At 43.1% G+C, this 15,000-nt stretch overlaps 1 protein-coding gene across 1 annotated transcript in view; it reads right to left on the bottom strand.

Moving 5' to 3' along the window:
• The window catches only part of smpd3 (sphingomyelin phosphodiesterase 3), a gene marked incomplete at its 3' end in the record, with an annotated part of 62,791 nt that overhangs the window by 11,549 nt on the left and 36,242 nt on the right, over nt 1-15,000 (bottom strand). Inside the window, 4 exon segments of the mRNA XM_084334988.1 lie at nt 414-477; nt 4,927-5,016; nt 10,353-10,439; nt 10,442-10,513. Coding sequence (XP_084191114.1) covers nt 414-477; nt 4,927-5,016; nt 10,353-10,439; nt 10,442-10,513 — 313 coding nt within the window.

Raw genomic sequence — 15,000 nt, forward strand, 5'->3', positions numbered from 1 at the left:
TGTGTGTGTGTGTGTGTGTGTGTGTGTGTGTGTGTGTGTGTGTGTGTGTGTGTGTGTGTGTGTGTGTGTGTGTGTGTGTGTGTGTGTGTGTGTGTGTGTGTGTGTGTGTGTGTGTGTGTGTGTGTGTGTGTGGTGTGTGTGTGTGTGTGTGTGTGTGTGTGTGTGTGTGTGTGTGTGTGTGTGTGTGTGTGTGTGTGTGTGTGTGTGGTGTGTGTGTGTGTGTGTGTGTGTGTGTGTGTGTGTGTGTGTGTGTGTGTGTGTGTGTGTGTGTGTGTGTGTGTGTGTGTGTGTGTGTGTGTGTGTGTGTGTGTGTGTGTGTGTGTGTGTGTGTGTGTGTGTGTGTGTGTGTGTGTGTGTGTGTGTGTGTGTGTGTGTGTGTGTGTGTGGTCTGTGCTTGTGAACCATAAACTCACTTTTGTAAACTTTCAGGTGAGCTGACCTCTTCGTCGTAAAGGCCGCTGGGATCCAGTAGTGTCCCTGTTGCAGAAAACACAGTTGTTACGTCTGGAGAACAGAGTCGCCTGATACTGTTTTGCCTGTGAAATGTTTGTAGATCTGTGTTTTGGATCTGTACGTGAAATCCCATCAATGGATACTACTTTTTTAATCTCTGAGTTCAAACCCCAGCAGAGGGCCTTTCTGTATGGAGTTTTGGAGAGACTAGATGCCCTACTAGTATAATGGTATAATGCTAATGTAATGAGGTGGGTGGGTTGGATGGGTGTGGGGGGGAATTATGTTTGATTATGTTATGTATATTGTTTTGTATGTTTATTGTTGGTTTTATTTTTAATTATGTTGTTTGTTTGTATTTATTGTTTGTGTGGACCCCAGGAAGAGTAGCTGTTGTCACTTGTAACAGCTAATGGGGATCCAAATAAACTTAAACTTAAACTGTGGGGAACATACCCAGAATGCCTTTCTGTATGGAGTTTTGGAGAGACTAGATGCCCTACTGTGGGGAACATACCCAGAATGCCTTTCTGTATGGAGTTTTGGAGAGACTAGATGCCCTACTGTGGGGAACATACCATGAATGCCTTGTGGACCAACTAAGACCGAGCACCAGTTTGTATGCTGTAATGCATGCATAATCATAAACCCTCTTTGTGATTGTAATGTTACTATGATCATTGCATTTATACAGCGCTTTTCCCATTCTGCAATCTGTTAATACAATTTTCATTCAATCAATCACCGTGCAGATTGATTGATTGAATGAAAGTTTTATTAACAGATTGCAGAATGGGTACAATACAGTACGGCTCAATACACACAATTGTTAAGGGGGTGCAGACCAGAGAAAGACGTTTGTCTTGTTTACATCAGGGTCCCCCATTTTCAATTCATAATGAATTGTAAGTAAGGGTGCAACTTGCTCCGTGCAATCCATTCTTTGTGGATCTAGCCCAAAGTGTGTGTATGACCGTACACACGTATGTGCTAAAAACATCCCGAGTCCACAGATGCTCGGTCTCGCATTCTGGGTGTGTGCTCCACGCCACGGCTTCTATCTTCTCCCATGGAGTTAGCATGTCCTCCCTGTGTTTGCATGGCTTTCATCCAGAGACCATAAAAAGACCTGCAGGCTAAGTATATCCTGCCGTTGCCCTTGAGCAAGGTCCTAGCATTACAGCTGGAGTTGGTCCCCCGGGCACCGCACTGTGTGGCTGCCCACTGCTCCTAAAGAGTTAGGACGGGTCAAACGCAGAGGACACATTTAATGTACGCCAGGGGACTGGGGGAAGGTGCCACATGAGAGGGCCACTCACTTTGTAAACACTTTTGCAAACTGGGCAGTGCATTACGCAGACAGTGTTCCTGGCTCCAAAAAGCACTGATAATTGATTCATTAAAACACATTTTGACATTTCGATGATGACATCACAAAGGGACATTCATTCTGAACAGCTTGTTTTGGGCTTGTTAATGTAAAGACTTCAAACCCTTGCCAAACGGCAAGGAGTACCTATGCCCCCCCCCCCCCCCCCCGCCCCTCCCAGTGCCTAAATAACATTTCAGACTGCTAAGTCCATACAAAAACTGTACGTATTATCCATAATAATATGTCTCCTTTAAGGTTCAATTACACACTTTCCCTTGCATACAATTCTTTGCCTCAGAACCGCTCTGCCAGGCCGATTTAGGCTCTGTTTTTCTTCTTTTATGTAACTACCCGCCCCTCTTGACCCGGCTAGCGAATTGTCTTGCAGCAAGTGAGTGAATGATGAGCCCTCAAGACACCCAGTAGATAATCAGAATGTGAGGAGTGGGCGGGCTAATAACCCCCGGCCGTCTAAAGGAGGAGCGCTGGGAGTCCGAGGGCACCGTGACTCACTCGCTCAACGTGTCAGAGTGCCGACGCTAATGACTGTTAAACCAACGTCAATGTTAATGTCCGTCGACAAGGCCTGCACATTTTAACGAGAGAGAAGAGAGAGAGATAGAGAGAGAGAGAGAGAGAGATAGATAGATAGATAGATAGATAGATAGATATATAGATAGATAGATAGATAGATAGATAGATAGGATAGATAGATAGATAGATATAGATCTTTGTATCTATAGTCTGTAGTTCTGTCCAGCTGCTCGTGCCAGACATCTGTACACTTGACAAGACACATTAGTACATTTGAACTTGGCCATCGATGTTTCACTTTATCAAAAGGAGATGTTTAGACGTACCTGGATGCTACAGACTTCCTGTCTGTCTGTCTGTCTGTCTGTCTGTCTGTCTGTCTGTCTGTCTGTCTGTCTGTCTGTCTGTCTGTCTGTCTGTCTGTCTGTCTGTCTGTCTGTCTGTCTGTCTGTCTGTCTGTCTGTCTGTCTGTCTGTATGTCTGTCCGTCTGTCTGTCTGTCTGTCTGTCTGTCTGTCTGTCTGTCTGTCTGTCTGTCTGTCTGTCTGTCTGTCTGTCTGTCTGTCTGCTGCCTGTCTGTCTGCCTGTCTGTCTGCCGGTCTTGCAGTCTAAATTAAGAATGGGGGGCTCTCTTACTGCCATTAACCCTCCCAGGTGTACAATCTAACATGTGACATAGTATCTAGAGAGAACTGAACATGTTCTACTGACAGCTGGCCATTGAAAGCTATGGCATTCTAGAATTTCAAGATATAATTCTGTGTGAACCTGTGTGCTTGTCTGGCTGAGAGAAGAGCACTAGCCCACTCAGGGCAGCCTGCGGCCTGTCTGTCTGTCTGTCTGCACAGCACACTCTGACTGACCAGTAGATGACCTTCCAGAGGCTGCAGAGAGCAACATGTTCCTGCCACAGCAGCATGTTTCACACCAGCCATTGTTCACCATCCATTGTTAAATTGGATGCCTGTATTCTTTCGTTCTTTCTCTTCGTTCATTCGTTCGTTCTTTCTCTCGTTCATTCGTTCGTTCTTTCTCTCGTTCATTCGTTCGTTCTTTCTCTCGTTCATTCGTTCGTTCTTTCTTTCTTTCTTTCTTTCTTTCTTTCTTTCTTTCTTCTTTCTTTCTTTCTTTCTTTCTTTCTTTCTTTCTTTCTTTCTTTCTTTCTTTTCTTCTTTCTTTCTTTCTTTCTTTCTTTCTTCCTCCCTCTACTCCCTCTCATCCTTCCTCCCTCTCTCCCTCTATCCCTTCCTCCCTCTACTCCCTTTCATCCTTCCTCCCTTCCTCCATCTCATCTCCTTCCTCCCTCCCTCCCTCTACTCCATCTCATCCTTCCTCCCTCTCTCCCTCCATCCCTCCTCCCTCCCTCCCTCCCTCCCTTCCTCCCTCCCTCTACTCCCTCTCATCCTTCCTCCCTCTCTCCCTCTTTCCCTCCATCTCTTCCTTCCTCCCTCCCGCTCTCCCTCCCTCTCTCCCTCCCTCTCTCTCTCTCTCCCTCCCTCTCACCCTCCCTCCCACCCTCCCTCCCTCCCTCCCTCCCTCCCTCCCTCTGTCTTGTCCTAACACAGAGAGGTCTCGACAACAAGAGCCCGTCCTGCTGGCTCGACCCGAGTCTCCTTCAGAACAAAGAAATAAGTCTTTCTCTAAACAAGCCCTTGGCTCCGCCCCCTCTGTCCCTGAAATGCCACTGGCCTAAAAAAACATTTCCTCTCCACACCGAAACCCAACAGTTGTACGTAAGTAAGTGACAGTCAAGGATCAGCACACTGTGTTATATTTAGGTCTGCACAGTGGCTGCATCCAGATTTAGTACAAGACAGACCCGGCTTATAACTCCCTCAGCTCCGCGTGTACATATCAGGCCGTTTCCACCCCGCCATGAGTGTGTGTGTGCCCGTATTCATGTGAGCACGATAATGTGTGCGTGTGTGTGTGTGGACCCGTGCGCAAGTCTATACGTGTGAATATGAGAGTGCATGTGTGTATTATGTGTTTGTATTAGTATGTACGAATAGTGTGTGTGTGTGTGAGTGTGTGTGTGTGTGTTATTAAGTCTGTATGAATAGGGGTGTGTGTGTGTGCATGTATGTGTGTGTGCGGGTGTGCGCATATACATTTGTATGCATGGGAATTAGAATGTGTGTGTGTGTTCATGTGTGTATGTGTGTCTACTTGTGCGCCTGCATGCACATGTGTGTCTGTGTGTGTGTGTCACTGTGTGTGTGTCTCTCTCTCTGTGTGTGTGTGTGTGTGTGTGTGTGTGTGTGTGTGTGTGTGTGTGTGTGTGTGTGTCTGTGTGTGTGTGTGTGTGTGTGTGTGTAAATGTAAATGTGTGTGTGTGTGTGTATGTGTGTGTGTGTGTGTGTGTGTCTCCACTCACCCAGAGTGTCTGTGTGTGTGTGTGTGTGTGTGTGTGTAAATGTAAATGTGTGTGTGTGTGTATGTGTGTGTGTGTGTGTGTGTGTGTGTGTGTGTGTGTGTGTGTGTGTGTGTGTGTGTGTGTGTGTGTGTGGTGTGTGTGTGTGTGTGTGTGTGTGTGTGTGTGTTGTGTGTGTCTGTGTCTCCACTCACCCAGAGCCCATGGTTTGTCCTCTCCAGGCCCCAGGCGACAGGGGTCCTTATACTGAGTGAAGAGACTGTGTTGCTGCTCCAGTTTGTCCTCTGAAAAAACACCGCAATGACACACAGTTATAGTACAAGTTAACACATAATATTATTAGTACACACTAGTACATGATGAAAAAACACCGCAATGACACACAGTTATAATACAACACATAATATTATTAGTACACAGTAGTACATGATGAAAAAACACCGCAATGACACACAGTTATAGTACAACACATAATATTATTAGTACACAGTAGTACATGGTGAAATGACATTGATTGATTGATTGATTGATTGATTGATTGAAAACTTTATTAACAGATTGCAGAATGGGTACAATACAGTACAGCTCAATACACACAATTGTTAAGGGGATGCAGACCAGAGAAAGACTTTCGTCTTGTTTACATCAGGGTCCCCCATTTTCAATTCATCAGTACATATATGACATACATGACATACAGATACTAGACAGTACTGCTACATCTATACATTTATGACATACCAGATTTGCAAATACAGTACTGTTTGTGATACAAAAAGAGTCCAGAAAAGAGAGTATATACATTTGACGTAAAAACTGTACATTGGGGGAGGTTGGGTAGGTGGGGTGGGGTTGGGTGGGTGGGGGGTGGGGGGCTGTACATTGGAGGTGGTTGGGTGGGTGGGGTGGGGGGGGTGGGGGGGTTGGGTAGGAGGGGTGGGGGGGGGGACATCGTAATGGCACGCAGTTATAGTACAACACATACTGTAGTACACAGTGAAACAACATTGCAATGCTGTGCTGTGTGTTTTTACTGTGTATTACTATAGCTGTGGTGTGTGTTTTTACCAGGGGTGTAAAGGACTTAAGTAATTGTACTTTGATACAATACTTAAGTACTGTTTTGGGGGATTTGTACTTTACTCAAGTATTATTAGGTTTGTATACTTATAATTTTACTCATTTACATTTCAGAGAAAAAAAACATACTTTTTACTCCAACCATATTTTTTGCGATTTTTTTATCAAACGTTTTCAAGTATTAACATCACTAACATGTCACAAAGGCATGTAGAATGTATATTATCATCAATACGTTAGTTTAGCAATAGGTTAAAAGTGCCATTAGATTAAACTTCTCCATTGGCTGAAGTCTATTTCAAGACGGCGACCATTTTGGAAAATTTTAATCATGGGAATTGTAGTTTTTTGCAGCCATTTTGTCGAGGGGATGCATAGCTGTGGATCAGCGTTGGAATTATTCCGAACTACACTTCCTGGCAGATACTGTGGGGGTTCAAAGTTCAGCGTTCTGAATGAATTATTTCAATAACTGTTATTATTCGGGATAATAAGCCACAAAAGGTAAAGTTTTTGACAAATATTGAAATGCAGTTAGTTTCTCCTCCCTATTGTTAGCATGTAGCAACAATTAGATCTGAAATTAGTTTCAAAATTGTTGCACTGTGGTGAAAATATAAAGGTACAGTAAATTACAGTAGATACATCCAAATTGAACTAGGGCATTTGAAAGATAATATATGTATATATATATAAATGTGCGAATTGGCTATAATAAAGTAATTTATAAGCATCATATTCTATATTCTATAATAATATTTCAAATTGCATTGGTCCGGATGGGAGAATTCAGTACTGTATCTACAGAACCTTCTGTTTAATCATCTTCCCTTTATTAATTTCCTTAGATCTTTTGTACACATGATCTCAAGATGGTGTTATTCACTGTCAAAGATTCAAAGAAAAATCATAATTCATATTCTCCTTTGTTTCATCACAATTTAAGCAAGCCTAGTAATAGACACAATATTTCTGACACTGTGAATACATTCCCTGAGGTCCATAGATGTACCTAGATACCAAGAATATGCAAATGGGCCTTGTAGAAGTGAAGCAATATTCCATTTACCTAGGTATGTTCCTCCCTCCCCATCAACCTGGACCCTCTGCAATTTGCATATCGCCCCAACAGGTCCACGGAGGACGCCATAGCCCATGTGCTGCACACAGCAGCATCACATCTGGACAAGAGGCAGGGGAACTATGTGAGAATGCTGTTCATCGACTACAGCTCAGCATTCAATACCATAGTCCCCTCCAAACTCATAGCCAAGCTCAGGGATCTGGGCTTGAACTATGACCTGTGCCAGTGGGTCCTGGACTTCCTGACGGGCAGACCCCAGGTGGTAAGAGCCGGCAACTGCACCTCCTCATCCATCACGCTCAACATAGGGGCCCCCCAGGGCTGTGTTCTGAGCCCCCTCCTCTACTCCCTGTACACACATGACTGCGTAGCACAGCGGAACAACAACACCATCATCAAATTTGCTGATGACACAGTAGTGGTGGGCCTGATCTCTGCCAACGACGAAAGGGCCTACCTGGAAGAGGTAGAGAACCTGTCACAGTGGTGTCAGGAGAACTGCCTCTCCCTGAACGTCAGCAAAACAAAAGAGATGATTGTGGACTTCAGGAGGTCGGGGGTCAAGGACTACAGCCCCCTCAGCATCGACGGGGCACCAGTTGAGAGAGTGAACAGTTTCAAGTACCTCGGAGCCCACATATCCGAGGACTTGACATGGACCACACACATTGACAGTGTTGTGAAGAAGGCACGACAACGCCTCTACTTCCTCAGGCGCCTAAGGAAGTTCCAAGTCAGTCAGAAGATCCTTAGGAACTTCTACTCATGTACAATAGAGAGCATCCTGACCGGCAACATCACCTCCTGGTTTGGGAATAGCACTGCACAAGACCGTAGCAGACTACAAAGAGTGACACGTTCAGCCGAACGCACAATTAGAGGGGGGCTTCCCACCCTCCAGAACATTTACAACAAGCGGTGCAAGGGGAAGGCTAAGAGAATTATTAAGGACTCGAGCCACCCGAACAACTGCCTCTTTGAACTGCTGCCGTCAGGCAAGCGATACCGGAGTCTTATGGCGAGCACAGAAAGACTCAGAAGGAGCTTCTATCCCCAGGCCATCAGGCTGCTAAACGAACAATAATCGCTAAACGAACAATAATCACTATGCAACAACCATCAAATGCACACAGCACACACACCCACACGCACACACTCACTCAAACAAACAACACACTGCAGCACCCACTCTCCACACTTTAGATCACACAAACACACTTACACTTTATATTTATTGATAAAGGATTTGCACTACAACTCGTACACCTACTGTGAATTGTACCTAAACTGCACCTCGTCCATTATGCCTTGCACTATATAGTATTGTATATTAGTACACTGCACAGTATTGTATATTGTATGGAAACTACGTCTACGAACATTGTACATATGTCTAAACTGAACACTGTGACCTCTTTTTTTACTTCTAATTTTTACTATGTCTTTATTTCATACTTATCTTGTCATGCACAGTCTCTGGAGCGCAACAGTAAGAAGCATTTTGTACAAAAGTATTCTGTACTTCTGTATGACAACTATTAAAGAAACTTGAGAAAACTTGAGTATATATTTTAGGCGAAAATATTCCATGGGTGGAACAGGTTAATGCAGACCTACAAAGCACAAAGTACAAATCTCGCAGGTCCAACCATTTGAATTAGTATATTTGTTTATCTGGCCGAACTAACGTTAACATTATTAATCCTGCGGCCACACTTTATTGTTTTTACTGTGTACTGCTATAGCTGTGGTGTCTGTTTTTACTGTGTACTACTATAGCTGTGGTGTGTGTTTTTACTGTGTACTACTATAGCTGTGGTACTGTATGTGTTTTACTGTGTATTACTATAGCTGTGGTGTGTGTTTTACTGTGTATTACTATAGCTGTGGTATGTGTTTTACTGTGTACTACTATAGCTGTGGTGTGTGTTTTTACTGTGTACTACTATAGCTGTGGTACTGTATGTGTTTTACTGTGTATTACTATAGCTGTGGTATGTGTTTTACTGTGTACTACTATAGCTGTGGTATTCATTTATCTCTATTCATGCTGCTGTGTCAGCTTGTCGTCTGGGCAACAGCCACCACACAGTTTCCGTCAGGGATGATATGTTCCAGACTCCAGCCTGTGGTTAGGACTCTTCCTTCCAGGCTAGTGTATAATAAGGCTCTCTCTCTGAACCTGTCTGGCGATGATGCTTGCAAGTCATTTCATGCAAGTCCAAGTCAAGTCTCAGGTCTTTGGGTCACACGTCTAACTCAAGTCTCAGGTCTTTCAGATAGAGTCAGAGTCAAAGTCAAAGTTGTTTCCATTGACATGGAAGCACGATATACAGTACTCAGGTCTCAGTTACAGCCATTTCAAGTCAAGTCAAGTCAAGAGTTTTAATTGTCACGGCATACAGGTATACAATGAAATGCGGCTGGTCTTGCCCGCGACGATGTGCAATACAGTGGTACAACATATAATAGAATCCAATAAAAATACAGTGGTACAACATATTAATAGAATCCAATAAAACAGTGCAATAAACAGGTACATGATGTGCCATCTCGGTATCTGTACATTAGTATTTACAGAGCATATAGGACATGCTAGGTAGCTTTAGTAGACGCTAGATATACACTAAACAAATAAATAAAATACAATGAATAAAATACAATCAAATACAATCAATAAAAACATTGAATTGATTCAAGTAGCAAACTAATCCAAAATAATAAACCTAGTCTAATTCAGTAAAACTGATTAGACTGACTTGTCCAGGTCAAGTCTCAAGTCTTTGAGATAAAGTTCAAGTCAAGGCTTTGAGCTAGAGTCCAAGTCAAGTATCAAGTCTTTGAGCTATAGAGTCCAAGTCAAGTATCAAGTCTTTGAGCTAGAGTCCAAGTCAAGTATCATGTCTTTGAGCTAGAGTCCAAGTCAAGTATCATGTCTTTGAACTATAGAGTCCAAGTCAAGTATCAAGTCTTTGAGCTAGAGTCCAAGCCAAGTCTCAAGTCTTTGGGTCACAGGTTCAAGTCAAGTCTCTCTCAAGTCTCAAAGTACCATTGTTACCTTGATATGGACATGTATCCTACCAGACCACTTGCTTTAATATGAAGGGCGCTATTATGATAGGGCTAGTCTTGGACACCCCATACAATATGCATCAATAACACAATCTTTTGCAATAATACAGCTTGTTCAATAACGTAACCCATATTTTCTCTCCCGCTCATTCTTGTCAGAAATGATTATTTCCTGAATAAATAACTAACAACACATAGCGTAGTGAAAGACAACATTCCATTTAATGAATTTCCCACAAGGCATGTGGCTATAATACAAATGGCAATCAATGTGTATTAGAGAAGAAAAAGCTGTTTCATCAACAAGCTGATTCTAGCAATATATCCTAGTCAATCTTCGTAGTCTGAACAGGCTTTCCCCGTACTTCTCATGCATGCTTGTACCTGAGGAGCAGTTGTCAAAGTTGAAGTCTCCCAGGATGACGTCGAATGCCACCAGATCTTCCAGAACCTTCTCTCCCTCGGGGGGCAGGACGGGGACCGGCGGAACTCTGCACCCCACTTCAGCAGCAGGTCCATCTGCCCACAGCGCACTGACGCATCTCCTGAAGGAGAGAGAGAGAGAGGGAGGGAGAGAGAGAGAGAGAGAGAGAGAGAGAGAGAGAGAGAGAGAGAGAGAGAGAGAGAGAGAGAGAGAGAGAGAGAGAGAGAGAGAGAGAGAGAGAGAGAGAGAGAGAGAGAGAGAGAGAGAGAGAGAGAGAAGTTTTAAGTTAAAAAGTAGCAAAAGCAACAGTATGCAGCCAGGATATCTAATATACTCTGTGTGAGTATATTAAGTATTCAGTTTGTAAGACATACTGTGGGGGTAGAGAGAGAGGGAGAAAGAAAAGACAGGGAGGGAGGGAAAGAGAGAATGAATGAGGTAGAGATGGAGGGAGGGACAAGCGAGAGATAAAGTAGAGGCTGAGGAAGAGAAGGGTGAAAAAGAGATAGAGAAAGAGGGAGAGAAGGAGGGAGAGGGAGAGGGGGGAGGAAGGGTCAATAGCAAGAGGGAGAGGATAGAGTGAGATAGAGGAAGGTGTGAGAATGTATTTGTTGAGAGTAGGAGGCTTCGGCTCGAGCTGTGATCTCTACCAGCTCCAGGATGTGACCAGAGAAAACATGCTGCACGCCTCAGTGAACTTGTATAGGACTGAACTTGTATAGGACTGAACTTGTATAGGACTGAACTTGTATAGGACTGAACTTGTATAGGACTGAACTTGTATAGGACTGAACTTGTATAGGACTGAACTTGCTATACACTGTACAAAATAAATGTTTTTTTCACGGGAAATTCACTGTAAGCTTCTATCCCCAGGCCATCAGGCTGCTCAACGAACAATAAACACTATGCAACAACCATCAAATGCACACAGCACACACATCCACACGCACACACTCACTTTAAACAAACAACACACTGCAGCACCCACTCTCCACACTTTAGATCACCTAAACACACTTTATATTTATTGGTAAAGGTTTTGCACTACAACTCGTACACCTTACTGTAAATTGTACCTAAATTGTACCTCATCCCATTTCTGCTTTGCACTATATAGTATTGTATATTAGTACATTGCATAGTATATTGTATGGTAACTCAGTTACTTCTATTCTGCATCGAACATTGTACATATGTCTATACTGAACACTGTGACCTCTATTTTTACTTCTATTTTACATGCTATACTATTTTATTTCATACTTATCTTGTCTAGCACAGTCTCTGGAGCGTAACAGTAAGAAGCATTTTGTATAAAAGTATTCTGTACTTCTGTATGACAAACTATTAAAGAAACTTGAAACTTGAAACTGTATTATTTTACAGGTTACTTTAGGCTACTTCTGTCTCACTAGGGCGCTTTAGATTTCTAATGCAACAACTGACCATCGTCAACTTGTAATTGTTTTCATTGACCCACTACTGTCCCATTGTCTTGTTTATCTGTACTATATTGTTATGTTTTTGATTGTACGACTGCTCTTGTTATACTGTTCACTCGAATGAACATTTTGTCATTTATGATGCGATCATGTTCTCATCAGCATCAATGAAAATGAGGGTCCCCTGCAATTGACTCCCGAGGTTAAATTAATTACAAATATATATATATTTATATATGTGTGTGTGTGTGTGTGTGTGTGTGTGTGTGTGTGTGTGTCAGAGAGCTTTTACAATCCCCGCGTGTGGCTGTGATTTACACGCCTATCTGTGTGGGGAGACTAATCGTCTCTGGGCCGTCATAACGCGGAGGGCGTTTATTTGATGCTAATCATTTGGGAGTCAACGGTCGCGGTATACAATAGTGGTTATAAAAACCGGCTGTAATGTAGTCCGCCCCCCCCCTCCGCGCGAGGCCAGGACACACAGGCGTGTATGCACATGGATGAATGTGTGGGTGAGCCCTAATTAAATACATGCAAACACACACACATACATTATGTAAAAGCACAGCCGTGGACCTCTTACGCCGGGATCTCCGGGATCTTCCGTTTCAACCTGATTCCATGACCTCTCATTTGTGTTTTAATTTGATCAATTGATCCAAATGGAAATGTAGTATTATTTTCACAAGTCAATGTTGGTGGATATAAATGGCTGCATTTATATATCAGCTTTTATCCAAAGCGCTTTACAATTTGTTCCTCACATTTTTACCCGTTCACTCACACATTCACACACCGACGGCGAAGGCGACCGTGCAAGGTCCCGACCTGCTCATCGGGAGCAATCAGGGGTTAAGTGTCTTGCGCAAGGACACTTTGACACGCTGCCCGGGAGGAGCGGGAATCGAACCGGGAACCTCTGGATTACCAGACGATTGCTCTACCTCCCGAGCCACTGTCGCGTGGTGTGTGTGTGTGTGTGTGCATGGCCGCCTAGTTATAGTTGAAAGTGGGGGTGCAAGATTTTTTTATTATTATAATTATTTTTTTTTTTGGACAGGCAAGGGGTGGTTTGGAGGGTGTCCGGCACGACCCCCTCCATGGCTGATTTTTTTTTTAAATTGAATGAACCTGTACGTGCAATTTTCTTGACCAATAAAGCTGCTCTTTTCACTATAAAACTCAGTTTATATTGCAGTATGATAGCCAATTACTATAATAATAATATATTAATATATATATATACTGTATATACACTGTATATTGATTTTTCGCTCATTCATTTTTATTAAATCAATCTCCTTTCAAATAGGCCAAGTTTTTAATAAGAAAGAGAAAAAAGATATATTTCCATTACCTGTAAATCTTGTGTCTCTTTCTCTCCTTCTCTGCCTCCTCCCTGAGTCTGCAGTGCACAATCATGACATCAATCTCAAAAAAAAAAAAAAAAAAAAAAAAAAATTGAGGCCCCTCGTCACTAAAGGCCCACGGGCCGCGGCCATCGTTAATCCGGCCCTGCTCGTCTGCCATATAGATAGCGTTAACGTTTGCAAATGAAGTCAACGTCATCCAGCTCACACCACATATCTAGATAACGTTAGCTAGCGGCTAGCACTAAAGCTAACGCCAACCAGAGAGGGAAACGTTATTTTTATTTATTCGAGGAAACCGTATGACCAGATCGCATTTCGGGACCGTGAAACACTTTTATTGTATTGCGTGGTAGAACCGTAGAAGTTCTACTACCACTCAATAGTAACTTATGTCTAACATAATCCTTTTATTTGAACAACTTACTGGAAAAGCCTGCCTGCCTGCCACCAATATTATGACACACTCTGTGGGCTTTGATATTTACACTCAGCCTACCTGCAGCCAGACTGCAGCGCTGTGCGCAAAGGTCTAAGCGCTGGAGATGGGAGGCACTGGATCAAACCATAATGGGGCAGGGGGGGGGGGTGTTCGCAATCTTTGGAAACTTAAAAACTTGTTATTAAGTGTCATTGCGTATGTGTGTGTGTGTGTGTGTGTGTCTGACCTCTCTTTCTGAAACTGTCCAGTAAAGACCTGGCCTTGCGGAGAACTTGCCAACGAGGGAGCTGTGATGTTCAGATTACCGTACGAAGCAATCATAGAACAATTAAGAACAGATTAAATAAATGACTTGTAAAACAATTGCATAATTTCCCTATCTACATTAAACGCATTTAACTATACAAACGCTGCTGTTCCTTCCTACAGGCTGCATCAGATTTTGCATTTTCAGATTATTGTCATTATTTATATTGCTCTACAAATTCGATGCTAGTGCCTTTGATGACGGTCTGAGATGGTGGGTGAGAATATTCCCTTCTAAAGCCAACCGCCACATGCTTGGTTTTTGTGATATTTAGTTGGAGGAAGGCCTCTGTCACACCGCTTGACGTGCTCAGACTCGTCTTTATGGAGCAGGATGATACATGTATCGTCAGTAGGGATGTCCGATATTATCGGCCGATATTGGCATTCAAATGTAATATAGGAAATGATCGGTATCGGTTTTCAAAAAAAAAAAATTTTTAATTTTTTTTACATTTATTTAACTTTTTTTTTACCCAGGCAAGCAAGTAAGAACAAATTCTTATTTTATTTATTGTCAAAAGTATGCATACTGTTGTGTTAATTCCACGACAAGAGATATGTAGTGTTAATTACCTGAAATTATTCAGTTTTTTGGGGGGGGGGGGACCGGGACCCTGCATATATCGGTATCGGTTGATATTGGTATCGGAAATTAAGAGTTGGACAATATCGGTATATCGGATATCGGTAAAAAAAAGCCAACATCGTCAACGTCATCAACATCTGCCCTCACGCTGGCTTCTACAGTCGTTGGTGTGTAGAGGATGTAGAACGGAGGGGACGCAGGACACAGCCCTGAGGAGAGAGCCATGCAGTGGAAGAGGAGCGCTGCCCTGACAGAGAGCCATTCACCCTCAGCCTCTGTGACCTACATCTACAACCCAGTGCGCACAATTCATTAAGAATACATGAGCGCTTTCCTATCTAAAAACACACGCGGCTGGATAGTGTCGAACGCAGATGGGAAAAAACCCAAAATAAAAGTCTGGCACGAGCGCTGGGACCCCTCTCTCTAGGTGTTTATACAGCAAGTCGAGTG

The sequence above is a fragment of the Notolepis coatsorum genome (genome assembly GCF_963971535.1).
Source record: "Notolepis coatsorum genome assembly, chromosome: 18".
NCBI classification, from domain to species: domain Eukaryota; kingdom Metazoa; phylum Chordata; class Actinopteri; order Aulopiformes; family Paralepididae; genus Notolepis; species Notolepis coatsorum.